The 25,787-nt window shown below is 40.6% G+C and overlaps 1 protein-coding gene across 1 annotated transcript in view; it reads right to left on the reverse strand.

Annotated features, from left to right (window-relative positions):
- Positions 1-11,238: 11,238 nt before the first annotated feature.
- The window catches only part of LOC108926241 (iroquois-class homeodomain protein IRX-6-like), a 40,149-nt gene continuing 25,600 nt past the window's right edge, over positions 11,239-25,787 (reverse strand). Inside the window, exons 2-8 of the mRNA XM_029253549.1 lie at positions 15,776-16,038; positions 14,770-14,980; positions 14,043-14,152; positions 13,475-13,770; positions 12,649-13,290; positions 12,303-12,405; positions 11,239-11,712 (exon numbers count right to left, since the gene is read on the reverse strand). Of these exons, the coding sequence (XP_029109382.1) occupies positions 11,691-11,712; positions 12,303-12,405; positions 12,649-13,290; positions 13,475-13,770; positions 14,043-14,152; positions 14,770-14,980; positions 15,776-16,038 (1,647 nt within the window). The 3' untranslated portion in view covers positions 11,239-11,690. The remainder of the gene's footprint in view (positions 11,713-12,302; positions 12,406-12,648; positions 13,291-13,474; positions 13,771-14,042; positions 14,153-14,769; positions 14,981-15,775; positions 16,039-25,787) is intronic.

Raw genomic sequence — 25,787 nt, forward strand, 5'->3', positions numbered from 1 at the left:
ACAAATTAATGTAACTCGAGTTTTCATTACACGTCACGTAATGGTGGGAGGTGGGAACAAGATACAAAACAGCCACCCATTTTTTTTCAGAGGGATGTGCTGTTGCAGGTGATTGGACTGATGGAAGCAACATCATAAATCCAGTTGCAATGCACTCCGCTTCATTTGTCATTCTGCTACTGTGCAAGGTACAGCAAGGCTTTGTGAAGCTGCATCAAGTCTATTTTTCCACACAGTTAACATGCATCGTCTCAAAGTCTTTAGCAGTGCCTAAGAAACTACCGAAGTAAAATTTTCAACTTAAGTGAACCGATATAAGAGATGGAAGTATTTGGAAGTATGAAGAAGTGTAATGTTTCAACAGTGATCAGAGTGAAACAAAGATTCTGTGCACTAAATCGCCCTGGTATAAGCTTCTTTATGGTAAAAAATCGAATACTGCGGTGATCTCCACTAGTTTGTGGTCGTTTACTTGCAGCGTCTTTATTCCAAGTCATTCTACTTTGCTCCCCCATGTGCACATCTCCATATCTGTATTCATGTTGAATGTGTTTTGTGTATAATTCTTTTTTGGAATCACAGGCCTTTTTGGAAACTCATTTAAAAAATACACTGTATATAAAGAATTTTTTTTAAAAATCACGATGGAAAAAATAAAAGGCGCCTTGTTTATCCTCGTGCCCTTTTTTGTAGGGGAAAAAAAATTCAGCTGGACATTGTTCTTCATGTAAAAGTCTTTTTCGTTTTGTTTATTGGCTTATTAATATTCCCCGAAAGGGATCTGTGTGTATGAGTCTTGAAAAGGTGTTTGCGGGTAGATATTTATTTTTCAAACAACAAAAGACTTAGGCAGTAACTGCTGTATGTTGTTTTGTCTGTATGGTACATTGAACAACCCAGCAAGCCCTTGGAGATAGAAGTACCAGATACAATAAACAATACAATTAATGTGTTCACACTAGTCTGCTTGACTGTATGCTTAAAGATATTTCCTTCCCTATGACAGTCCACCACCCCCTTCTCTTAAATTGCTCACATGCGATTGGATCAAAGAGGACAGGAAAAGTCCCTCATCAGATTTTGTTGAAATATTTATAGGTTAGGGTTGACTGGTTAAATTGAATATCTGTGCCGATCTCACTTGCATGTTTAACTTGTGCTTAGGAAAATATGTTTCCTTGGTGATAACCTTTTATGTTACAGCCCGGCTTCATTGAAATGCATAGAGATAAAAATATGTCACACTTCACAGCAGCGACAGGCCAGTGCGGCGGCTCGATTATTCAGATGATAATTGACCCCCACCTGTAGGCTGCAAAGATTTTATAGTGAATCATTCCTTTTGCTGCTGTTAGAATGTGAAAATGCAGTTATGTCATTTACATCACAAATAGTTTGAGAATGTCAAGTACATAGACACATGTATGTTGTAAGCACAAAGGCTCAATTTGATGGCTAATACATCTCTTAGCTGTATTGTTTAATAATTTCAATGCTGCTAAATGACGTATACCCATCCTTTTCATAATTTGCTGACATGTATTTTTTGCAGTACATGACCTTCAGTTAAAGCATGTTGACCTAAGGCTTGAGAAGTGCAATATTTGCACCCTCTATTACAATAATATATAGTATTTCAGTAAATAAACACATGCATTTAAATTAATTCGATAATAATTCTAAAGGTTATAAAAAGTATGTTTCAATAAGCTTTTGGTTTTAGTGAGCACAACACATACACAGTATTAAAAATTGAAAACACTTTGGAATAAATCCTGTGGTTTGCTGGTGTTTAAGACTGTGTTTATTCTTGCCAGGTACCGTAATGGCTCATTTCAGTGGGTTTCCTGGTGAAGAACAGAAGATTTGGCTTCACTACTCTGCCTGTTTGTTAGTACAAGTTCTATTGTTAGAACTATTTAATTATGCAAGTGATGGGTGCCGTGAAGAATTTTAAACACACTCCGTCTTCTAATCATTAGCTACACGGCTGAAAAAAGCAACACTTTCAACAATGTAGGGTTCATATTTCAAGCTTATGGCTGCTAAAAGGGTATACTCAGAAAATCAATTTTCAGAAAGTCGTTCGGCTCTAAAGGGAGTTCTGTGCAACTAAGCAATTTCAAAAATATGTCCACAGGCTCCGTAGGTCCTCATTCATGTCTGGTACCGAGGTTTGCCCTTTTCTGCTCTCACCATCACTAGCGGCTCCCCTGTAAAGGGCTTCCTTCCGGTTTAAATGAACCCTTTTTTGTGTAACTCGAGGTTTTGATGGTGTATCAGCTTTTGTTGCATGCGTGGGATTTTGCTGGAGACAAAAAGCTGAAATATTACATTTTCCATTTTGAGTTAGTGTACCACTAACACGCTGGTTGGAGTACTTTTTTAACGACAAGATAATGATCACAAGTCAGAGCAGTTACCCAAAGCTTAAAATCCCCGGTACACCATCTATCATTCCCTATTAAACATCACAGGCAGAGCGAAAACGGAAATCATAATAAGAGCTACTTGATAAAAATGACTTCAGAGCACACCTAAAACTGACTGATTTAAGCTCTTAGTCAGAAAGCTCTTGCACACACCAGATAATTTATGCAAAATCATACAGTACCTTCTTTTGTACTGATTTTTTATTGTTTTTTTTTAAATTTTCAACAATAAAAAATGTATTGGTTTCTTTCGCTGATCGTTTATAAACAGTATGAAAAATCCTATGAAAGAAACTTATAAAACATGGGTTCCAGAGACAGATTTGCTCTGATGTTAACTGTTCGCTCCTTGGTGTACCGGAAGGATTTATGTGTTGATATGAGTTTGAATTGTCAGACTGTTTACCCACTGGGTTATCAGAACATATTATCTATTAAATAAGTAATGTCCCACTAAATCTTTATTGTTTGGCACTGATCCTGTTACGGCTGAATACCACAGATTTTGAACAGACACCACCCCTGAAGGTAATAATTGGTTTGATATATCAATGTCATTTAGGAAAAGTTTGTGCGCATAAATTGGATACATGAGTCCCCACTGGATTGTGAATACAATCGCTTTCAAATCCGAGCCACATCCGTAAGCACTCTTAGTGTGTGCCGCAGCAAACAGTCAATGTGACATTCTAAATCCATTATTTTTCCAGTCCTTAAATGCAAGGGCACAAATGCTTCTGCTAAGTGCGATTACAGATAAACTGAGAAAATGAGGATTATCGCTAAATGCTTCGTACTGTATTATAATGCAGCCTCTGTCATGTTGGGAAATATTTCAGTATTTATATATTTGCTAAGCAGTTGCATCAGAAAAGGTTCTGGCTCCTGGTGAGCTCAAAACAATCTAGAGGAACTTGGGGGCTCTTTGAAGGGACGGCGTGTGTCCAAGGGTCCTCTAAGTTCAATTAAGCGCCCAACCTGACGGAAACTGCCATCCTGCATGTCCAGCTACCTGCTTGACATTGAGCCCCATATTGCACGGGGACAGAATGGTCTCTAGAGGTCAGTGCTGTTCCACATGTGACAGGCACAGCTGGGTTTGGAGTCCCAGGCTTCCACACACCCCAGAGGAAAATGAGGAAGCAGGGGGAAAGGATGTTGTTTTGCACAGCTTGCTGGCAGGTAGAAAAAAAGAAGGCTCCCTGACCTTGTCACAAAAAACTCAAAGAAAATGAGTGCAGCTAATGACCCAGTGTACTGAACTGAACCACCTTGGCATGCATTAACGCTGCAAATTATAAGTGTCCGACGAAATGCTGCGGCAACAAGGGCTCATTTCATCGGTGTGGCAAATGAAACAGGGTGCATTCCGAGTTTTATTCACTAACCGCACGACTTATACTCAATGGTAGTAAATAATGATGTGTTTTTGATGTAGAGCTCTGCATGCAGGGTTACTTGTGAATTGACAAGGGGTTCCGCTGGATGCTTCTCAGGGCTCTTCTGCATTTTCCAGAAACGGTGTGATGGTATGTACCTCGGTGCTGTGGGACTCCGTATGCTTCTCAGCTTCGCAACGGCATTGCTTTCAGTTTTAAGAAACGTTACCGTCTTTTACCTGAGCCTGCTACTTGGTATAGCTCCTTGGTGTGTCTTTCCGCTGTCTGCCCTATGATTTTAATTTGTTTTCTGTTGATCCAGTGAAAGAGACACTTTGAGAATACGTTCAACAATAACAATTAAAAATAGAAAGCACTCTTTCTGCGCTCGGATTGTCTTGTGGTTGCAGCGGAGCTGAGGTTTGAACTTATTGCCTTCAGTGATTTTGTGAACACAAATATCTATGCCAAGTATAAACTTAGTAGTTAATCTAATCTGTTCTCAGCTGCCATTGAACACCACAACGACTGCAGAAATGTAACACCAGTTTGTCGCGGGTTTTTTCCCGGAAAACCACAATGAGGCAGCATTGAAGGACTTGACTGGAATAATGAAGGCCACCAAATGTGGAGCAGATGCTCCGGGGCTCCAGAGAAAGAGTGAGGGCTAGGCAAAGACCACCGGCATGTGGACAGCCTCACACAATGCACTCTTTAATGGGCGCTGAGCACTCTGCTCCCTGGTGCCTTTTCCACTGCCATTTCAGAGCCACACCTCTATCCCGTACTATTAGCATGACCCAGATGACAATCCTGTGCTCTTGTTAATGGAAGCAAAGTTGAAAATATGATTTATGGCTTTCATTTTAAGGCCAGCTATCCTCATAACTCCTCATACTGCATGGGAGAATATGTGTCTGCAATAATAGAGCCCTCCTGTTATGCCTTATAGAGTGTTAAAGCACGAAAAAAGAACATATTGATGTCATAAATCTACATTTCAAATGTGACAAAATAAAACACAGCAAATTACCAAAGTCAAATGAAGTGGATGGGCTGGACTTAAGCGGACTAGATGCCCTGTGACATTAATGCCGTTGTTCTCTAATTTTCCATTGCCGCAGCTCCGTATTTCTTTATCAGCTTTTCATATTTTCTTTCGTCTTATATAAAGGATATGGTACAATTTTGGGTCCATGCACTCTTAATGTACTCTCATGCAATCCTTGCTCAGATATTCTTGTATGTAAAAAGCGAACAGAAAATATTTCATGCATTGCTTAGTCTTTATAGTCCAGTGGAGTGTTGGGTACCATTTCAGCATGCAACCTACTTTCATTGGAGTAATTAAACATACCTGCAATGCCTTAAATATAATGTCCCAACATAGGTGACACGATGACCCTGTTTACAAATCATATAAAATAATTAACTATCATCAGCATGATCTATGAAACACTAAGGCTCCACTGAAACAAACAAGTTGTGTAACTTACAGTATTCTAAGGATGCTATATCACAAGTATTTCATTTTGTTTAATTTTTTAAATGAGGAATATATCTCTATATAATGTAAATTTTCTACTGTTAATGCAAAAGCTGCCATATATTCATTTTAGACCATTTACACAGGAATCAAGGGTAGTTTATTCACCTTAAATTTTTAGAATTTGAAGGTAAAAAAATGTCTTTTGAAGTAGTACAGGAAAAGTGCTTGGCAATATTCTGTATCTTAACAAAAGGAGTTAAATACACACATTTTCAGAACCGCTTGTCCCATACGGGGTCGCGGGGAACCGGAGCCTACCCGGTAATACAGGGCATAAGGCCAGAGGGGGAGGGGACACACCCAGGACGGGACGCCAGTCCCCCTTGGATTGAAATGTCCTAGGTGCAAATGCTCTTTTTGTAGAACAATTAAGAAAGGTAAATATAAGGTGCATAAATAGGAAGGACATTGTAAACAGATTAAAACAGATTGATATGCAACAGTAAAATAGTAAGTCACTTTGCCAAAAAACATCAGTTAAATGAATTATAAAGTAAATAATCTTATAAGATTTCACTGCACAACTGGATTAAATTCAAACAGGTGAATCAGATTGATCCTGTACTTATTTGGACATCTGGAAGAGTAAAATTCACCATTATACATTTCAGTCTAAAGAATAATTTTCTTAATGTTTGATGGTTACACCATCCCGCAAAATGTACTAACAGAGTGCGGAATTTCTTTAAGACATTTAGTCATTCATTAAATGTTTTTAAATTACTACATTGGTTTAAAATGCTTTTTTCATATGAAAACCTGCATTTCAAACAGGCTGCAATAATATAACATTATACCCTAAGATGCCCCATAAATTATTGACCATAATTATCAGCCTCTTTTATTAGACATGACCTGGAGATTTATTGTTTTTTTCTACTGAAAACTTGTAACGGCAAATAATAGGATCTTTATGAGACAGTTTTTGAGTGCTGGCTCTGAAAACCACTGCCCTCAAGGGCTTGCTGCTCTTGTGTTTACTGCTTCCCTTCGCAATGTGAGCATTTTGTGACGTCCCCTCTACGAAGGCTCTTGTCACGATTGGCTTCTAAGAGTTACGCCGCTGTATTATTTCTAATGATGAACTACCTGTTATATGATTTTTTTTCCTTCAGCTCGTTTCTCACATCAGCTTGTATTTCACTGGTAAAATCTAAGAAAACTTTCCCTGACCTGAAAAGAGTTTTAATTGTCCTGTCCTTGCTTCTTTGCTTAAATGTTTTCAATGCGAAAAAAAATTCCATTCCATTTAATACATACCGCCAACATGCTGTATTAACGTCATATTAACGGTACATTGTTTTATTATTATGAAAATAAATATTTGTCCAGTATTCACAAGAGACTGTCTTCTAATTAGGCCACCTTGTGTCTTATTTCCAGTCAGGTTGTGGTAATAAAAAATTATTATGGTTATGTTACAGATTTATTCCAGGTGACTCTCATCGTGTTGTTATTAATTATGCCTGGAATTATATTGACAATTAGCATGGTGCAGGTGACAATTAAAAAGCTTTGTCCACAGTGTGGGAAATTATGCTGTGGTTATAGTAGATGACACCTATCAAGTCATATTTTTGCAATGCTGCAATTTGAAAAGGTTTACATCGGTATCTCAACTGCATGAAGAATTGCTAGTAGAATATGGCAAGTATACTGGTGTGTATTGGTGTGTTCGCAATATAATAAACCTTTGTGATGCGGCAGTGAGGCCATGACGGCTCAAATGGGGGACCCTGGCAGGAAGCTGTCCCGGTATTGTGAACTGTAAGAAAGTAGGTGACGACTGAACAATCACCGCTTCTGGGGTCGGCACACACACGGTACAGGAGCGGTGCGGGTTACGCAAAGGGCAAAGGAAATACCAGGGTCATAACATAACATCCACCCTGACACACAAAGCCAGCTTTTCATCAGCGTCCTGGCCGTCCTTCAATGCTTGTAATTATCTTTGACAAAATTCATTAGCAGAGGCCTTCCAGGGACACTGGCGAGCCTGAAAATCCGTGGAGAAAGACATGACCAGGAACAAAGTCCCAAACACATCTCATTGTGCCCTTTGACAAAACGTAATGAAGTGTGTACATTGCCCCCTCGCCAGCATTTGAACTGTGAGCCATCAGCATAGAGATTCTGCTTTATACACCTCTTTGCCCAGTATGGGACGCGTCTATCAGCACTCTCATTCCAGCTCATTTGTCAAGCCGTGTTGTTTGTGTTGTTTTTACGATTATGGTCCTTATCAGCTTTGATCCATTATCGCTGTGCTGTCAGATCAGATTTTTGCACCTTCAGTGTGTGCAGTTATTCACATAGGCTGCACAGCAGTTGCAAAATTGCTTCTACATTGCTTGGTTAAAGTCTTATTTAATGGTGTATAGGTAAGTGATTGACTGTAGGTAGTGTACTGTAGTGTATCTAACATTTTAAACCTCATTGGATGAAAGAGCGTCGGGTAAATGCTACAGATTATTTATTGTTAGTTACGCATCTGCTAAATGAATAAAGGCAAATACAAATGTAATCCGAAACACTGCTTAACCTAAAAAACCTACACAACCCAAAAAGAAGATAAAAGAGCACACAAACGAAAAACAATTCTGACGTTTCAGCGTTTAACAAACTGGCATGTGCTTTTTACTGCTTTACATCTGTTTGATCGAATTGACAAAATTTGATTAATTTTTAAAAATTGTATCTTTTAAACTGGAAAAAACTTATAAAGATATAAATAAATATAAATAATAAATATAGATACATGTTGATACTGCTTAGTTTACATTTTTTGCCGCTTGGAGTTTTCGGCAAAATGTTTTATTCAACTCTGTGGTTGCCGTGACACAGTGTAAGTAATAAGAAAAATGTAACCCTTGTGTGGATTTGTCAGCCAGACTTACAGGGAAGCGCCATGGCAGTGAAACGTATACCCGCCAGTTCTGCTTTAGTTTGATGCATTCCTATATGAACTGGCTCTCATGGGATACCATTCGGTGGCTTTAAAAGACACGACAGGGAATGAATGGCGTGGCAAGAGGATGTCTGAGAGCTGGATGTTTGCTGGCGCTCTTGTACATCTGCGTCCTGTCTAATCTGGCCACCGATAGCCATGCAGATGGCCAAGTCTAGGAAGACACTGGTTTAAATCAAGTGGCAATGTTTCATATTGCGCAGCACAGATTAATCCTGAAGATGCTCTGCCGAAAGAATGACACGCTCCGTCTCTGTGTGCTTTGAGTTCCGTGTTGTAGGTTTGAATTACAAACTATCGCACAAAAAAAGCGTTTGATAAATCGATCAAAAAAGAGATTCGTGGATCAGCTGTGCGTGTGTCCGTTACCTTATCAGAATGAAAAACTGTTAAATAGCTGTCATTTATCTGGCACCTCTTTCCAAAGTGACTAACAATGTTAGAAAATGAACTTTGCAAAGATTTACCTATTTATTCAGCAGGCTATTATTAATGTACCGGTGCTGGCAGGAGCTGAATGCGAACCAGGGACAAAGCAACACACTTAAACCCTACAGGAGCCTTTTATACAGCTGGGTAGTTTTTACTGGAGTCGTTAAGAGTGAGTGCCTTGCTCAAAGGTGCTACAGCAGGAGACGGGATGCGAACCTGTGTCTTTCAAGTGAAGCCAGCGGCTTTGAACACAGCCCTACCTGCTGCACTACCTGTATGCTTCTGGTACTCCCTTTCGTCGCGTGGCCTTCTTTACAACAAAATCTGTCCCGTTTTCCGCACCACCAGAGATGCTGTTTTGTATGGAATGAACATCTTAACATATGTGAATAACAAACTGATTGCAAGAAGACTGAATTTTACTGTGAGAACTTGTTACATCTGCAAAATGACATTTTTAAAAAAAATTGAAAATGGGATCAACGAAACAGAATTTCAAAAACTAAAAGCATATGTGTGCTGTTTGTCAACTGCATACATTTTTTTTTTCTCTTATAGCTTTTAATTTGAACCTAATTCCAGATAAATGACCATTATAGTACAAACCTGTCATCACTGGTAGTGACATGAAACTAAGTCCATATGTTGAACTGACAGCATCTGCAGAACTTATTTTTCATCAGATATTAACTCTGTGGTCTTATATTTTATTCTGATTTTCAGTGCTGTTCCCAGCTCTGAAATTTTAGTCAAAATAAAATTCTGAATATGATTTCCATAGATAATTGTCAGAGAGGTGCAGCATATTGTAGCTTGACGCAAAAAAATATACAGCTGCGAGTCTGATGAAAAAAACATTGAATTACTGTCAGTACACTTTTAGTAAAGGGGAACCGGGAAACCCTTTTGACATATCTATTATATCGCCTTAAATTCTGAATTCTTTCAAAGAAACAGGGAAGACTTCACACACATTTTTGCACACCTATCGATGGGTGTTAATGAAAGCACGATATGTGAACATGCTTCTTTTTTTGTACTTTATTTCAACACATCACCTTGTATTTAGGAAAACAAGAGTTTAATATATGAATGGTGGTAAATGTGCGTTAAAAATAATGTAATGGCTCACTAGATGGACTCGGAAAGTTCTGCAAATCTTGAGGGCTTTGCATATTACTTACTGCAGACAATGTTGTTATTTTATGTGCTGTCAAGTTGCTCTGTTTTCACTGAGAATTTACCCAAAGGGCCCCCTGTTTATTCTGTGATAATATTATTTACAGTAATGGGGTAACAGAAGCTGTCACAATATTTCCCCTTAAAGATCTTCCGTTTTCATACTTAATAATTTATACACGTACCTCATTTTACGGGGCATTTTACACACACACACAACATCTACAACCGCTTGTCCCGTGGTGCACTTTAGTTCTAAAATATTTTTCAGTTACTGCTTATAACACTTTTGAATGGAACTTCTTGAAATCTGCAATCTGTCATGTAAAAGAGAAATGATTGTTACTGTTGCTATAGTAATAAGTGCCTATAAATATATCCGGTATTGATTTATATTAAGCACTTCTATAGTTTGGAAGTTCTGTTTCTATTCCTCATTCACTTTACTTTTTCACAAGCTTTCATGTTTTTGTATTTTTTTTTTCAGTCTTTTTAAGACTTGAAAATACAAGTGAATACCTGACTTTGTATTTGGATTTTAAAATGAAAATTACCCTTAGAAACTGCCACGATGCAAAACGCTAGGAATGCGGAGGCCACAGTGAGCGCGTGCAGTTTTATTGTTTCATAGGAACCCATGAATGAGCTTATGTAACCCGGTGCTGCCATGTGCCCTGGTGCAGCTCCCTGCAAATACAGCAGTGCCGCAAGAGAAGGCCGAGCCCATACACCAGTCATTGAACAGTACCCATTAAAAAAACTGTCCGCTGGACTCATCCATCTCCTGCAGATGATCTTTACAGGACATTTAACGGTTTTTGTTCAACGCTTCTCGACAGCCCACTCGCTCTCCGACACCATATTCCAAACCATTCAGGTTTTTTAACAGCTCCTTTGTAAAGCCGCTGTACTCATCAATTGACCGCAATCCCATTTTATAGTTCAAAACACGCCGAGCTGCGGCGCTGTTCTCAACCTGGTATTTGTTTATTCTCTTGCTGCAATAAACGTCAGTCCGAGATTAAGTTCATGTTCCCCGAACTTCGTCTTAGTCTCCATGTTGGTAACGCGTGACAGGTGTGCTGATCGTGACCGCCGCTGCACCAACTAGCAATGCTGAAGTCAACCCCAATCAGAAACTGATCATGTACCAAAATTTCCCAATTGAAATCGATTTCTTGTTTTATTTTTGGACCTAGAAATCAGAGCTCAGAGTCACAAAGATTGCAAAAAAAATGCATTTATACATACAAACACTGCAGGAAAGATTATTACAATAGAATGTAATCTTCTCGGTTGTGTGTGTGTGCGGGTGCGTGCGTGTGTGTGGCTGTGTGTTTCTTCAGACAGGAAAGGGTGGGGCTGTGAACTTAATTATTTGACATTTATTTCCCCCCTTTATGAAATGTTTTCTCAACCTCTGCTCTAAAACAAGATGCCATGTCCGCTACTGCTTTCGACAGCAGCGGTGGTTTATTAAACAATTAACAGATGCTAAATGAATAGAAAGTAAACAATAAATAAAGTCAAGACTTCCCTGTGCATAAGAGGGGAATCGAGCTGTGCACAAGGTAGCATACTGAGGTTTTGCATACAGTGCTATGTGATCAGAAGAACTGTCAGTGCAACACGTATGGCTACATGCACAGCTCAAAGAGAACTTTTCCCTTATTCTGACCAAAGCACAGCGTTATTTACACCCAGGCTCCTGACGTTTCGCTTCCTCCGTGTGTCCGGCGCCCAACTGTAGTCTAATGGCCCACCTCCGCCACCCTAGTAAAACACCGAAGATACACACATTTGTGAGTATTTCAGGAGACTTCAAATTGTGTATGCCATTACACTGAAGCAATGCTTCTTACAACGCAACTCTTTTTACATTTCACATATTCATTGTGGAAATTTAAATTATACACTATTGCCAGGCGACAGATACATGATAATAACTCTACATTAATATTCAAACTGTTGTGTTTTGGTGTCTATTACACTTTTATTTTGAAGATGTCTTGGTTGCTTACATGGCTATACGCAGTTAGTCGGCCACTAACTACATATAACGCATTTACATTTGTGCACATGGTGGCTTAGTGGTGTAACAAGCTTGCCAACAATAGAGTACAGAATGGCGACAGTGGTATTTAATCTCGGTTTACCAATAACAAAATTAGTCAGGATTGGATAGCACGAGTCAATGAGTGCATTCTGAGTTCCGTTAACTCTATATGACTGTTTGCAGGCAAACGGGTACATCGGTTTCAGAGAGAAAATTAGTGAAACGCATCCAGCGTAATCTCACGAGTCTGCACGCTGCATCGGGAAAGCCAGTGTGTTAAGAAAATACTTGTGCTCACCTTCCTCACCTCTTCATCAGAGGTCTGAAGGCCATTTCCTTCTCTTGAGGCATAAGGCGCGGGTCGTGCAGCTCTGATAACACTGCCTCAGTCCGTCCAACACACGGGAACGCTAAAAACAATTTTCTGTTACATTCGTGCGTTAATCTCTCGAATGCATACCATAGAAGAATTCGTACACTTGCGCATTAAATTCTGACCAAATGTGGACACATTCCTCTTGCGTAATAAAATATAAATTTCAGTTGTCCTTGAGAAAGGAGAAAAGGTAAAAAGAGAGGCATAAATATACTTCTACCAATAAACGTCCCACCCATACACATATAAGAACACAAGTTTTTTTTTTTTGGTCTACCTGCAGCAGATGAATACTGACACGCGTCAGAAAGAATGGAGTAGGAGGAGCACTGCAGCTGAAGAGGACTTTGACTGAAGTAATTGGCGTAGCATTTTCTGTGTGACAACAGGCTCTTCCGGAAGGAGTTCTCCATGTCAGCCTGCTGTGTCACGTCATGATGTCCTCTCACTTCAGCACACGGACCACTTCTGGTTGCAGGAAACCTCAGTGTTTGTAGCTGGCTGCTATTGCTGGTACGGTCAGTCTTTAGCTCACTGCTCTGGAGGGGGGTCTCCAAGAGACCAGCGGCAGCAGTGTGGGCCAGGGACCAGATCCGAGGCTTTTCCGCGACCTCGCAGGGCAACACCTCCACAGAGCCGGGTGGGGCTGAGGTTGGCACTTTGCCCTCCGTCGGGTCCACGAACTCTTGCGCAGATGTGCCGGCGATTTTGTCATTGTACGGAAAGGTACCGAAGTATCTGGGAAGGGCCAACGTGCCATTAATGTCCTTCTTAGGGCGCTCCCTGGAAACATCTTCCTGGCGGTTCTGTTCTTCTTCCGGGGCTTTCTCACAGTCACTACCCAGTTTGTCACACACCTCATCTTCCATGTAGTCTGCATCACGTAGTGGAAGCTCCTTCTGTTTACAGCTCTTAGAAGCTATCGTAAAAAAAAGAGAAGTGGAATTTCTGTTAAATGAAAGGTGAAAACAAGAGATGAAATGCAACAAACAATTCCTTTTCATTTCTCATAATTTACAAAGGTGGGGTTTAACACTTGTAGATCATAAACTATGATAAAGTAAAAAAAAAAAAAAAAAACATGGCACTAGGGAGGGATATACCTTCGTCAGCAACGTCACAACCACCTTTTTCTGCGTCTTCCGTCTTCACTTCTCCAGGTTTATTCTTGGCTGACCAGGTCATCTTGTTCTCCTTCTTCAGGCGTCTCCTGGCGTTGGCGAACCAGGTGGACACCTGAGTGAGAGTCATTTTAGTGATGATGGCCAGCATGATCTTCTCTCCCTTGGTCGGGTACGGGTTCTTCCTGTGCTCGTACAGCCATGTCTTTAGGGTGCTCGTCGTCTCTCTGGTGGCGTTCTTTCTCCTGGCCGACCCATTGAAGTCAACAGTCCCGTACCTGGAATCAGAGTTGACGGTTCATTATCTTACGTTAATACATTGTTATGCATCTCACGCTATAACTTCACTGATCAGGCTACCAAAGACTTTTGCCTTTCTAGTGTTGGAGCTTGTGAAGGTTGTGAAAGATCCATCATATTGTGGCTCATGCTGATAATGCAGGTGGTGGTTAGTTGTTGAAGCTCATCTGTGTTCAGTATTCCTTGTTCTGTACTCCTACTATGATTACTGTGCAGTAAATCTGTGTGGAGGAGAGGTGCAGGTGGGTACCTGTCGTACTGGTACTGTCCCAGTGTGGACTCGTAGGGGTAGAAGGCAGTAGCCTGGGTAATTCCAGCATGAAAGCTGCCAGCGCCATCCTTTATGTCGTACTGCGTGTTCTGAAGCGAAAGCACAGCCAGTCAGGAATGATGCGGGGCTCTGATGGAAGACAGAACTTCCAACATTTTTGCACAAGATCCCTGCCGCTCGCCTGCAGCTGCACACAGCAACACTCTGCAAGAGCTGCGGTCCCGCTGTGGCTCTCCACTCTAAAGATACATTGCATTTGTATTGGAGTCTTTAAAAAAAGAGTTGCTTCCCTCCAGATTCAGTGAATGGCATGATTTATAATTTATGTATTTATTCAGTCCAAATATTTCATTGTATCTAAGCTGAGCAGGCATTGCTTTCTTAAGCGCTCATTCATAAGGCTTTTTTTTGTTACTATGTTCACACCTAGAATATTTGTGTCGATCATCATGATCATCATGATGTAGCCGTTATGCAGTTTCCTATATTCAGTAAAGTCTGGGCTTATAAAAAAACTTTTTGTTAACAATCGAGGAGGATTAATTAAAAATAATTAATTAACGATTTTTTTTGCCACCCTTACTATATGGAGTGTTCTTCACCTCGGCTTATAATAATTGTTGCTCGAACGCAGCCGATGTCCAGATCAACAATGTGGGACGATGAACTTGATGTGACTGCAGACGTGAGCCGCGCCGGTACTCACCAGAGACGGGTAGAAGGCGGACGGGTCCGAGCCGTACGGGAAGCAGTTGGCGTAGCCGTGGCTCCCGGCCGCCGCGCTCGCGCACGGCGCGCGGTACATGGCGAGCGGCGCGCTCAGGCCGACCCGCGCGCTCGCCGCGCAGTGGCTCCCGCGAGACGGGCAGTAGCGCGCGCCCGCAGCCTCGAGAGCAGCGGAGCCATCACGCGCCGACCTGGAAATCGAATCGCAGCAAGTCGTACTGGGGTTTGCCGACACGAAAAACTGCACAAAGAGAATTTCAGATAGACACGTGTGATTGCTGCGGTCCGGCAAATCTACACTCGTCACACTCACTGACTGCAGGCTAAATATTTCAGAAGGAGGACACTTCGTAAAGGTAAAACAAAGTAGAACAGCGAAGCGCCACAATAATACTACTAAAAATGACATCATAACCGTTGCACGGTACTCATAATAAATATAATACACCTCATGATCATGTGTACAGTGAAACACTTTTTTGAATGTACTAGTTTTAGTGTGATACTGATTTTGCTGACACACGGCGTGGTGCTGTTTCAGAGTTACTGATTATCTCGGACATGCTTTCATGAACAGTTAGTTGACAGAGTGTCAAACTATTATCACGTCGTATCTGCGTTAAGTGAAGCGTGTGAAGCATTTCTCCAGTGACACACACACAAGCGAACTCGTCTCGGGGCGTGTTGGTGAAGTTAGGGTACTTACACAGTAAATCAGGGTATTTCGCCTGCTGCATTATTGAAACACATTACCGTAGTAGGCGAAAGCGTGCACGGTTTATTTATTATGATGAGGATAAATGAATGAATGATGTCACCTGAAGCAATATGATGCCGGAATGATGTCGCACTTCACAAAACTGAAGTATCGAAAGAAGCAGGTGGCAGGCAGAGGAAAGAAAACTAAGGAGAACGAGAAGATGTTCCGCTGACCTGCCAGCTGGCTGGCTTGTTCAGCCAGGGCTCTGGCGGTGACTCGCTCTTACCTGGGAAGGTGCGCTGTACGGCGGGTGTCCGAAGTGTGGGAAAGACATGGTGTGGTGCCTCCCGCGGTGTGTAACCCTGCTGTGTCAGATGACGTGCCTTCTCGCACACATCCCGCGCACGGCCTGTGGCTCAGCAACACATGAGAGCATCCGACAGGGAGTCCCGAACACTCCTCAAGGAAGGAGTTCTGCTCAGCAGCTCGGCTCTGCTCTGCTCGGCTCGGGTGCTCTATAATTTTAAGCTCCACCTGACCTGGACGAAGCTGCGGATGAAACTGCAACCGGCGCAGTGCAACTCTTTCTCTTCACATGTCCCAAAAAGTAGGCTACTATAAGGCAAAGGGTTTCACAAATGCTCGCAGCTTTTTGTGCCGTTATTTGTGGCTCCCCCGTTCTTCGGCGCGAGGTGCCCGTGTGACGTCACGGCACCCTGGAACTGCGGGACAGCGCGGGCTCGAGCCCGAGCACGAGCGCAGCGCTGTCAATGCAGGCGCGCGCGTCTGTAAGTCAGATGCGCCTCCCAAACTCGACTTTCCCTCGTGCGCGCGTAAACCAGGCTTTCTGGTGGAAATTAATCTCCTTTTACTTAAAGCGAGATGCTGCTGTTTGTGAGTGCTTGTTGTGTAGTCTGTAGGTCATGCGATTTATGGTGAAACAAAAGGATTTTTTGTGATCAAATCTAAATTCTACATATAACCTAAGTTACACTATATTATATATTTATATATAATTTCTTAAATATATTTTAATGCAACCTTTATTTAAGTTTCATAGGTTTAGTTAAGTATATATTCCTATTCCATCAGAGTGTAAGTAAAGCTGAAGGTTTATTACAGTAAGCTATTAAAGTGCATCTGGCATGTCATAACTCTGTATTTGCTGTGTTGCATGGATCTGTTGTTCAAAACAGGACTGTGGTTGTCTGATATTTTGAACCCCTGGGCGATCAACCAGAGTCTGAACTCACATGGATCCCTAACTAATTTGTGTGGGATCAAATGGGGAAAAAGATGGGGAAAAAGTTGCTTAAACACAGCATAACCCCTTGAAAATGTTGATGATGTTACGATCACAATCTTAACTGACACTTACTTTGGCACAGATAAGCAAGGCCACAGGTTGTCTACACTTAAAAAAAAAGTGTACCAATTTTTATTGTGACAAATAAAACTTAAAATTGTTGCATGTACAAGGGGCGGACAGTCCAAAACGCAACCAATTGTTTTTTGGCTTTGAGACCAGTGGTGTTGATATGTAATAATTAACTGACTTACTGGTCTGTTCAGTTTTGACCAGAAAGTCATACAGTTTTAACAGATCTTGAGGTCAACTGACAAAATGAGAGTGAAAACAGAGGAAAACTTTTTTGTAGAAACTGTGTGTTCTCATCTTCTAGCTCAAGTACAATTACAGTGAGATAGTATCTGAAATGTGCTGCTGCCAGTGATTCAGGAAGGTCAAAGTAATTGATTATTAAATCACACATAGAATGAAAAGTTTACAAATGTTTTAAATGATAAGTGGAATCCTTCAAATGTGTTTTCTGGAATATATCTAAGAAAATAAATAAAATACACTCCTGCTTGCTGCATATATTTTGCATCTGTTGTTGGTGACAAAAATTCCCTGTGACTAAAAATATATATATATAGGATTACAGTATTAAGTGCTTTGTGCAACACTGTACGTATGAAACTGGCTGATTGCAAGTAACAGGATTTTGGCCTTACCAGTGCAAAGTCCACAGTGGGACAAATGTTTCCTTTCCTTTTGGTGAGACAAAAGTCATAATAAGCTTTGGACACTATCTGTGATTGCAGGTTCACACTTTGAGTGGCGCCAGAGAGCTGTGAGACCAGATAAAGTCCAGTTCCACAGGAAGGAGAGTGGTTAAAAGCACATGCTTTGCAGTGAGAACCAGTTCACTGACTTTCTAGAAATGTAGCTGCCTGAGCCTCTGTACCACACCTGTGTTGACAAGTATTAGGTGGCTGGTGTGTCATTTGGGATGCAGAGATGAGTTGCTGGTGTTCAGCCAATCAAGTTTCAGGTCAAAGGTGATGAACATGACAAAATTTTTATACTATAGAATATAAATGTATTGAAATACTGGGGGGAAAAGCACACCAAATAGTTTTTCTTTACAAAAACTAAGGCGGTCGATTTGAACACAGGAAACACAAAATGGAATTTATTCATGGTTTTTGCTTCTGTAAAAACCTCAGACAAATCTATAATCAATAAAATATTATCTAGCACTTCTTTCTATGAATGAATCAATAACCACTTTTTCATGCCCTCCCACAGTGGTCCAGTATCTGTCTCGGAAGCAGAGGGCTGTGTACATATTGGTCCAGATTCAGTGTAGCACTTTAATTATTTTTATTAACTCCAAACTACATTAAATGTAAACTAGTTTAAAACTGCAGAAAAGAAAATCGTATGTAATCTCAACAACTTCTGGTGACTTTAATCTTTTTTATTATCTACATAGTAAAAGCTTCATGATACAGATGTTCATATTTTGGGTTAGGCTGTTTGAAAATCTTGGATTTAGCTAAAGTAAATAAAATACTTCTTAGCATTAGGGTTAGGGTTACACTAACTTTAATCCTAACCCTAACATTTAAAAATTTTTATTAACTCCACACTTCATTTGAATTAAAACAATTTCAAAATGAGATAAAATGAAAATGCATAATCTGTACAAAATCATATTAACTTCTGTTTATTGACTGATTCATCCCATAAACATTGGATCAATTGAAGGTAAGGACCTTGTTCAAGGGTACTATAGCAGGAGTGCAGTTCTTTTTTCTTTAATTTCTTAAATATACTTTTTTATTGAAGAAGAACACATGAAGATAAGATGGTAGTTGCAAGAAGGTCAGTCGGATTTTACATGCTCTTGTTTGCTTTGCACAACCTACAGTATCAATTGCATATTTAATTTTTTTGTATTGTATTGCCAAATGCAGCTTAATTATGCAATGCATTTCTAGGCTCACAATATTTTTTTATAAAGGTTTGTTTTTTTACAATGCAAAGAACACAAAAAGGTTTTCTGAAGTAATAAAAAACCCAAAAGACAAGGCCAGAGAGAGAAAAAGAAATCTGCAAAATCCAGAGATGAACAGTCTCATTAATGTGGATTGATATATTCCAATGAATCTACAGCAGTGATCCAGAAATATTACCATGCAGAGGTTTCATTCTGGGAGATGTAATACTAGAGAGGATTTAGCTCAGTGTTAAATTATGTGAAATTGAAAGAAAGTAATAAATATTCTAATGAAAACTCACTTAATGCCTGGATTATTGCGACTCTGGTCACACGGGTGCCCAATTAAATCTAAGACAAACTTTTATAAGCATGTGAATAAATTGGCCACAACGTGGGAAGAATTATCTCCATGCCATCTCGGTAGGAAACGGAGGGAATAAAAATGCCATCTTTTATTATGTGAGTACAGTTTCAATAAAACATACCTAATGTGTTATAAGTTAGAAGTGAGATTGTATGCGACACAAGATCCTCACAATATAGGCATCTTTATGTAACTCTTGAGCACAGGAGGGAAAATTGGATTGGGGACCGATGAAGTTGAACCCATTTCACACTTATTCCACAGAACATTTTAACACGCGAGGGTCCATGTTCCCTTGCGTAAAGACTGGAATAAAAAGTTTTAAAATGACAAACAAGCTGATGATAAGCAGAAACAATGCAAGCACATCCACTGTGAGTAGAATCGACCCCAATAGTCCCATCTCATTCAGCAGGTCACACTACCCTGTCGCTTTGTTACCTTCGTTTATCCACCACAGTTGTCTGAATTTGCGTTCAAATCCATGTTACTCAGTGTTGACAGACTTTATTTTAGCAGTCCTAACCCTCAGTGTTTTTACATTCTAGTAACTGGTAAAACGGAATTTGAACAGATGGCTGGTAAGCTGGGGGGCATGGTAGTGCAGTGGGTTTAACAGGGTCCTGTTCTCTGCTGAGGGGGGCGCAGTGGCACAGTGGGTTGTACTGGGTCCTGCTCTCCGGTAGGTGTGGGGTTCGAGTCCTGCATGGGGTGCCTTGCGACGGACTGGCGTCCCATCCTGGGTGTGTCCCCTTCCCCTCCAGCCTTACGCCCTGAGTTGCCAGGTTAGGCTCCGGCTCCCCGCAACCCCGTATGGGACAAGCGGTTCAGAAAGTGTGTGTGTGTGTGTGTGTGTGTGTGTGTGTGTGTGTTCTCTGCTGGGTCTGGGGTTCAAGTCCTGCTTGGGGTGCCTTGTGGTGGGCTGGCATCCTGTCCTTGGTGTATCCCCTTCCCCACCAGCCCTTTGCCCTGTGCTGCTGGGTTAGGCTCTGGCTCTTCATGACCTCACATGGGCAAAGCAGTTTCAGTCAATGTGTGTGGGCTTCACAGCCTTTTATTAATCCCTAAATAAAGTTAATACATCGATAATGTTTATGAGCAGTTTTCTCCAGTATTCTATTAACAACTCATATCTAATTCAGACATATTTAAATGTTTGTGCAGTAAGTACCTGATGCCGTTAATTCTTTATTACACATTTGAAACGTGTTTGTTATTCTGGAGAAGTTGACCTTCATAATGTAATGCTTGGAAAGACTTTTTAATCATATAAAACGAGAGCCTAATGAAACAAATAAACAAGGGCAAAGTGTGTAATCCCAGGTAAACAAGAGGAGGTGTTGTCCGTGAACTTGCGCCTATACTTTTCCGTGCTAATCCTACCAGTGCAGGACCCATCTGGTCCTTGTTGACAGCGGCTGGAACTGGAAAGTGGTGTCTGCACAAACAACTCGGCTCGATGTTTGTGTGCATAATTTGTTTTCAGAGGCTTTGTGAGGAGTTTTGGAGGATTATTCTAGAAGGCCAGACCCAGTGGAGGGAAAGCACTCCCCAGCTACAGAACTTGGCTGCAGAATGGATGCGGTATATGAGCGGCTGGTTTTTCTTTATCTATATTCCAATTTCGGGTAACTCCAAATCTTGCTGCGAAGCACTTCGCTGAACTGGTGTGGAGGCGCTCATAATGCAGTATTTTTTGTGGAGAAATTGTTTTGTCTATCGTGTTTTCTTGTTTAAGGCACATTGATCTATTGTTGACTATAGCACATTTATTTTAAAATTTGCACTCCAGGCATTGTCACAAAGAAAAGTTTTTAATACCTGGAAAAAGCAAACACGGACTAAACAGTTCTTTGCAGAAAAGTAAAGTGTACTACACTGCTGTATTCCTTTACAAGCATGTCTAGTTAGAACACTTCAGAAGAGAGTATTGTTTTGGGAATTTGAAAGTAATGTGAGATTTAGCATGTTATCACTCCTGTATTTCATCATTTCCCTTTCTGCTGTACAGCCTGGGAGTGAAAACACTGAGATTGTGCAGTCAACTGCCTGCGATTGCTCCGCAGGTTTAAGAACAATAACCTGGGCACTTTCATCTCTTGGTAATGCTGCTGCATACCTTGTGTAGGTTTCCAGATGGATTGAAACCTTTCATTCCTCAGTGTGGATGAAGTGTCTACACTGATGACAGTAAAACTGTTGAGGCTTCTGGTATTCATTGCCACACAGACACTCGTTGTCTTGTGATGGCTAGGGCCAAATACAACCCAGATGAGTCTGAATGTGCAATTTATGAATTGGCATGTGATTCTTTCCTCTTTTCTCAGTTCAACCTTTTCAGCTATGCACCTCCTTGCCTGTCTCCCTCCCCTCCCTCTGCTGTCCTGCCAAGTGCTGCTGTGTAATGATGTTTTATTGTCATGTTTGTGATGAAAACCTCAAGGTCCCCTGCTTGTCCCGAGACTAATGGGCTCAGCTTGGCTGTTTTTGTTGACAAGATCATCCTCACCTAATAAATGTTTTTCGCCTGGTTTTTAGTGAGTGGTGGACATTGGAAATGGTACGCTCTATCTGTGACCTCTGTGGTAAAATGAAATTATGAGAAGCAGGACTTTTTTCTTCCAAGGCTGTCTTTGCTTGAACAACAAAATGCCCTCTCTTCTGCCTCTTCCTTTAAATTCAGACTTAAAGTGGTTTTACACAAGTGATATAAAGAGATTAAGAAAAGTTTAAAAAAGATGCATAGATAATATCACACCATTTAATACTACTAAGCAAAGTTTTAGATGATTCTCTTATTTAGGGATTATTCATAATTAAATATTTTAATACCCTACATTAATCATTACTAATGCAAATCAAGTATAGTACATTTCTGAAGAATACAGTGTTGCAGGGGCTACACACTCTGAATTTAAATGGTTGACTATTGGTCTGGCTAGAATAATAAACTAATTTTTGATTCACATATAAAATAAAGAAGTGCTAATTCGATTCTGTTCAGTTTATTTTTATGGAGCGCTCTTCTCACACAGTGACACAGAGCACCGAAGAAAGACATAAGACAAAGAAATAAGACAGTTGACTATATACTGGAGTACTGTAACTGTAATAACTGTTATTGTGCATCAGCAAAGGATCAATGGCATAATTACGAAGATAAATGTATTATTCTGCAACATACGGCAGTCAAGGTAGCGGTTGTGCAGTCAAATTTGAGCCACTAGTGTGGTTCTCAAGATAAGAGAGGTTAGAAGTGGTTTACTATTGCCTTCTTTAGTATGTCACAGATTGGGAATATATAACATATAAATGTTGATAAGAAAGATAAAAGCATATAAATCTTGCACACCCTGAGCTGGATTTGAACCTGCGTACAAATGCACAGCTGAGGCACTATGAGTCAGCAGCATTATCTGCTGCACCGCTGGGCTACTCATGTTAAATTAATAGCAATCAAATTTCTAAAAATGTTTGATATTTACTCACGCCTTTGATAGATGAAAATATGTTAGTGTATGCATTTGCAATATGCTAAATTTGCCATTTTCTAATTGCAGGTGAAGGGGCATGAGCCTAGCCGACACCATAAAATGACACTAACATCATAATGGACTGGTGTTAGACCACTATGTAGTGCTGTTTTCCTCTCAGCTGACCTTGCATGTTACAGTGTGTTACTCGTTTGAGTAGTTGGTCCTAAAGACTAAGATCTGCTGGATATTGCAAAAAGCAACATGATGTGGACACTGATGGATTGTATTCTTCAAAAGGCAGGTTCTTGTCAGGGGTAAACCCAATATTGTTCTGATAACGCTCGCTTCACAACTAGCAAAGTGACCTGTGAGTCAGAAGAAACAAAAGACAGTGAAAGGAGAAAGGTCAAGCAAGATCAGCACTGTAGAGAGCAATACTGCTGTGTTAAAGTGGAACGTATCCAAACTTGAGAGAAGTGTGGTCTTCAAGGAATGTCTGAAGCCAGACTGGCTGGGCTCCAAGAGATTATTCCCAGAAACAAAGTTGGACAGTTGTTTAAACGTAGCACGCTCATGGGTTTGTGAGAGCGAAAGGAAAGGGGAGACTCAGGGATAATTTTGTACAGTAGAATGGTAACGGGTAGCTTTTTGGAAGTGTGTGATGCATGCCTGTTGAAAGCAGTAGAGAAAACATCAGAAATAAGAGAAGTCTTGAGGATAGAGGAGCCAAGTGCAGAAACAGATCAAATTCTTAACTGAGTCAGAGTGTGCCAATGACAAATACTGTATTTTCTGTACTGATTTTCCGTGTATTATGTACAACTTGTCTTAACTTCTGCTTTTCTTTTTAAATTTAATCTCGGAAAAATATTGCTGAATCAAACTGAAATAGTACGCAAAAAACTGGACTTTTCAAAGTTGCTGACCTCAAAGTCTGAAAATAAATATCATTTTTACTAAATTTCTCTTACCATTTGTTATAAACCAGTTTTGCAGTTAGTACTGAACTCTCCAGACCAGTTATATCATTCAAAACCAGTCATAGTGCAGAACCCTGCTATTCAAAGTTCTGAGTTACAGAATGACGTGTTTCAAATCTTGTGGGTTATATCAGACTTTATGGGTGCATCCTTGTAATTGTCTCCTGTTTCCTTTAAAAACTGATCCTTGTTTTGACTCTAAAATGTTCAGTGAGAAGAAACAGAGGGGTTTGCTGGTTAGAGGAGGGGGTGTCATGTATCTTGAAAAACAACAGAGATTACAGTGACTGCCAATCAGATCAGTCAAACTCTTTCTTTTAGTTATTTTAGCGATGGTTGAAGAAAAAAATCTTGGAATGAGGATTCCCGTTCACATCCAAACAAGATCACTTTGTTGAAAAGGTAGGTTACTATCTAGTCAGGGTTTAACATCGACATTTTAATTTTGATATGTGTTATTCTAGTCAATTCACTCAGCACAGTTTACTCAACTTTGCTCAGCACTGTAAACCTCTTTGGTTGTACATTCGTGCTGAGATTGGCTGTAAATACTGTGGTTTGCTGTCGCAGTAATCCACAGGACAACAGTACAGTGGAACTGGAGTTCTTACTCTGCATTTTGGCCCATGCAATGTCTGACTGGCTATAGACTTACCGGTATTAGAAAGTATTAGCATGAGCTCTCTGCATCTTTATTCAGAATGGATTCTGTATACAGTGACACAACGTGGGCTCTGTACATTATACATTTCCATGTGTAGTAATTCTGTCTTGTGTTGACAGGCCGTTCTTTATTTTGTGGGATCATAAACAACAGAATCATAAAACTCTGCAACCATGGACCTTGCTATGTACAGTATATAACACACACATTTCTGAACCGCTTGTCCCATACGGGGTCACAGGGAACCAGAGCCTAACCCGGCAACTCAGGGCGTAAGGCTAGAAGAGGAGGGGACGCTCCCAGGACAGGACGCCAGTCTGCCGCAAGGCACCCCAAGTGGGACTTGAACCCCAGACCCACCGGAGAGCAGGACCCGGTCCAACCCACTGCGCCACCGCACCCCTTACAGTATATAACAGTGACCGGCAAAATTCCTACTCTTTGGAAGAATGTTCCTTTGACCAGTGAATTTCAGTGTTTAAAATCAAAGAGAAGAATCAATCTGAAGTCACAACAATTCTGTCTGAAGCATACGGAGTATCTCATTCGCTCTGCGCTGGTGAAGCATTTCCAGACAAAACCCAAAAGATGCACACAAAATAAATAAGTGAACACCAGTGGTGCTCCAAAGACTCAAACATTTTCACAGTGAACCACAAATTGAATGTTAAATTATGGAGAATCCCTTTGTGAGACAGTCATACAATCCTGCTGGATCACCTTAGAATGAAAGGGATCTCGTCCATTAAAGTTTTAATGATGTGGGAAGGTTAGATGGCCCTCAGCAATCTGAGATTGAAACTCCAATCGTCTTTAATTCATCAAAAGACCTCTCAGAATGGAGTTTCCTACTGAGAAAACTATTCATTCACATGGTCACAACAGAGCTGAATCTCCGAGAATCCAAAAAAATTTTTTTGATTGATTCATTCATTCATTCATTCAAATTGTATTGCATACTTCAAGCATTTTACTGTTAAAATAGGATACTTTGGGGGAAAAAGAAGTAAAAACAATTGTGGAAAGGAAACAGTTATGTTTTTTCTGTTCTGATTATGGAAAAAATGGGGAGAAAAACAGTAAGGATAATCATTTCATTCAGAAGTACTCCTGCATTCTGATTTGCTCTTTTGGTGACCCCTTTTGACCTAGTAGCCTTGCAAGGGCTGCTCCATGATTTGTGGGTCCTTGCTGAAGGTTTATCAACTTGTTTGGAGCACTGTCACTTCCACCTCTCCCATATCACACTTCTTCTGTCTCATTGTGATAGTACGTGCACTTTCAGCAGGTCCCCTGGATAAACATCAAATCGTGGCGTCATTTGAGCGCTGGTAACTGGTTAATTCCATGTTGTGGTCGGACATGAAGCAGAGGACAAACAGACAAACTTAAAGGGCTAAGAAAGAAGGGGCAGCTGTGTGAATCAATGCTTGGAAAGCAGCCACTGGGAGATGTTTCTCACACTCATAGAATTGCCATCATCAGAGCAGAGTACAGCTGGGTTGCGGAAAATTCCCTGTGCTG

This window comes from Scleropages formosus, chromosome 7 (assembly GCF_900964775.1).
Source record: "Scleropages formosus chromosome 7, fSclFor1.1, whole genome shotgun sequence".
Lineage (NCBI taxonomy): Eukaryota > Metazoa > Chordata > Actinopteri > Osteoglossiformes > Osteoglossidae > Scleropages > Scleropages formosus.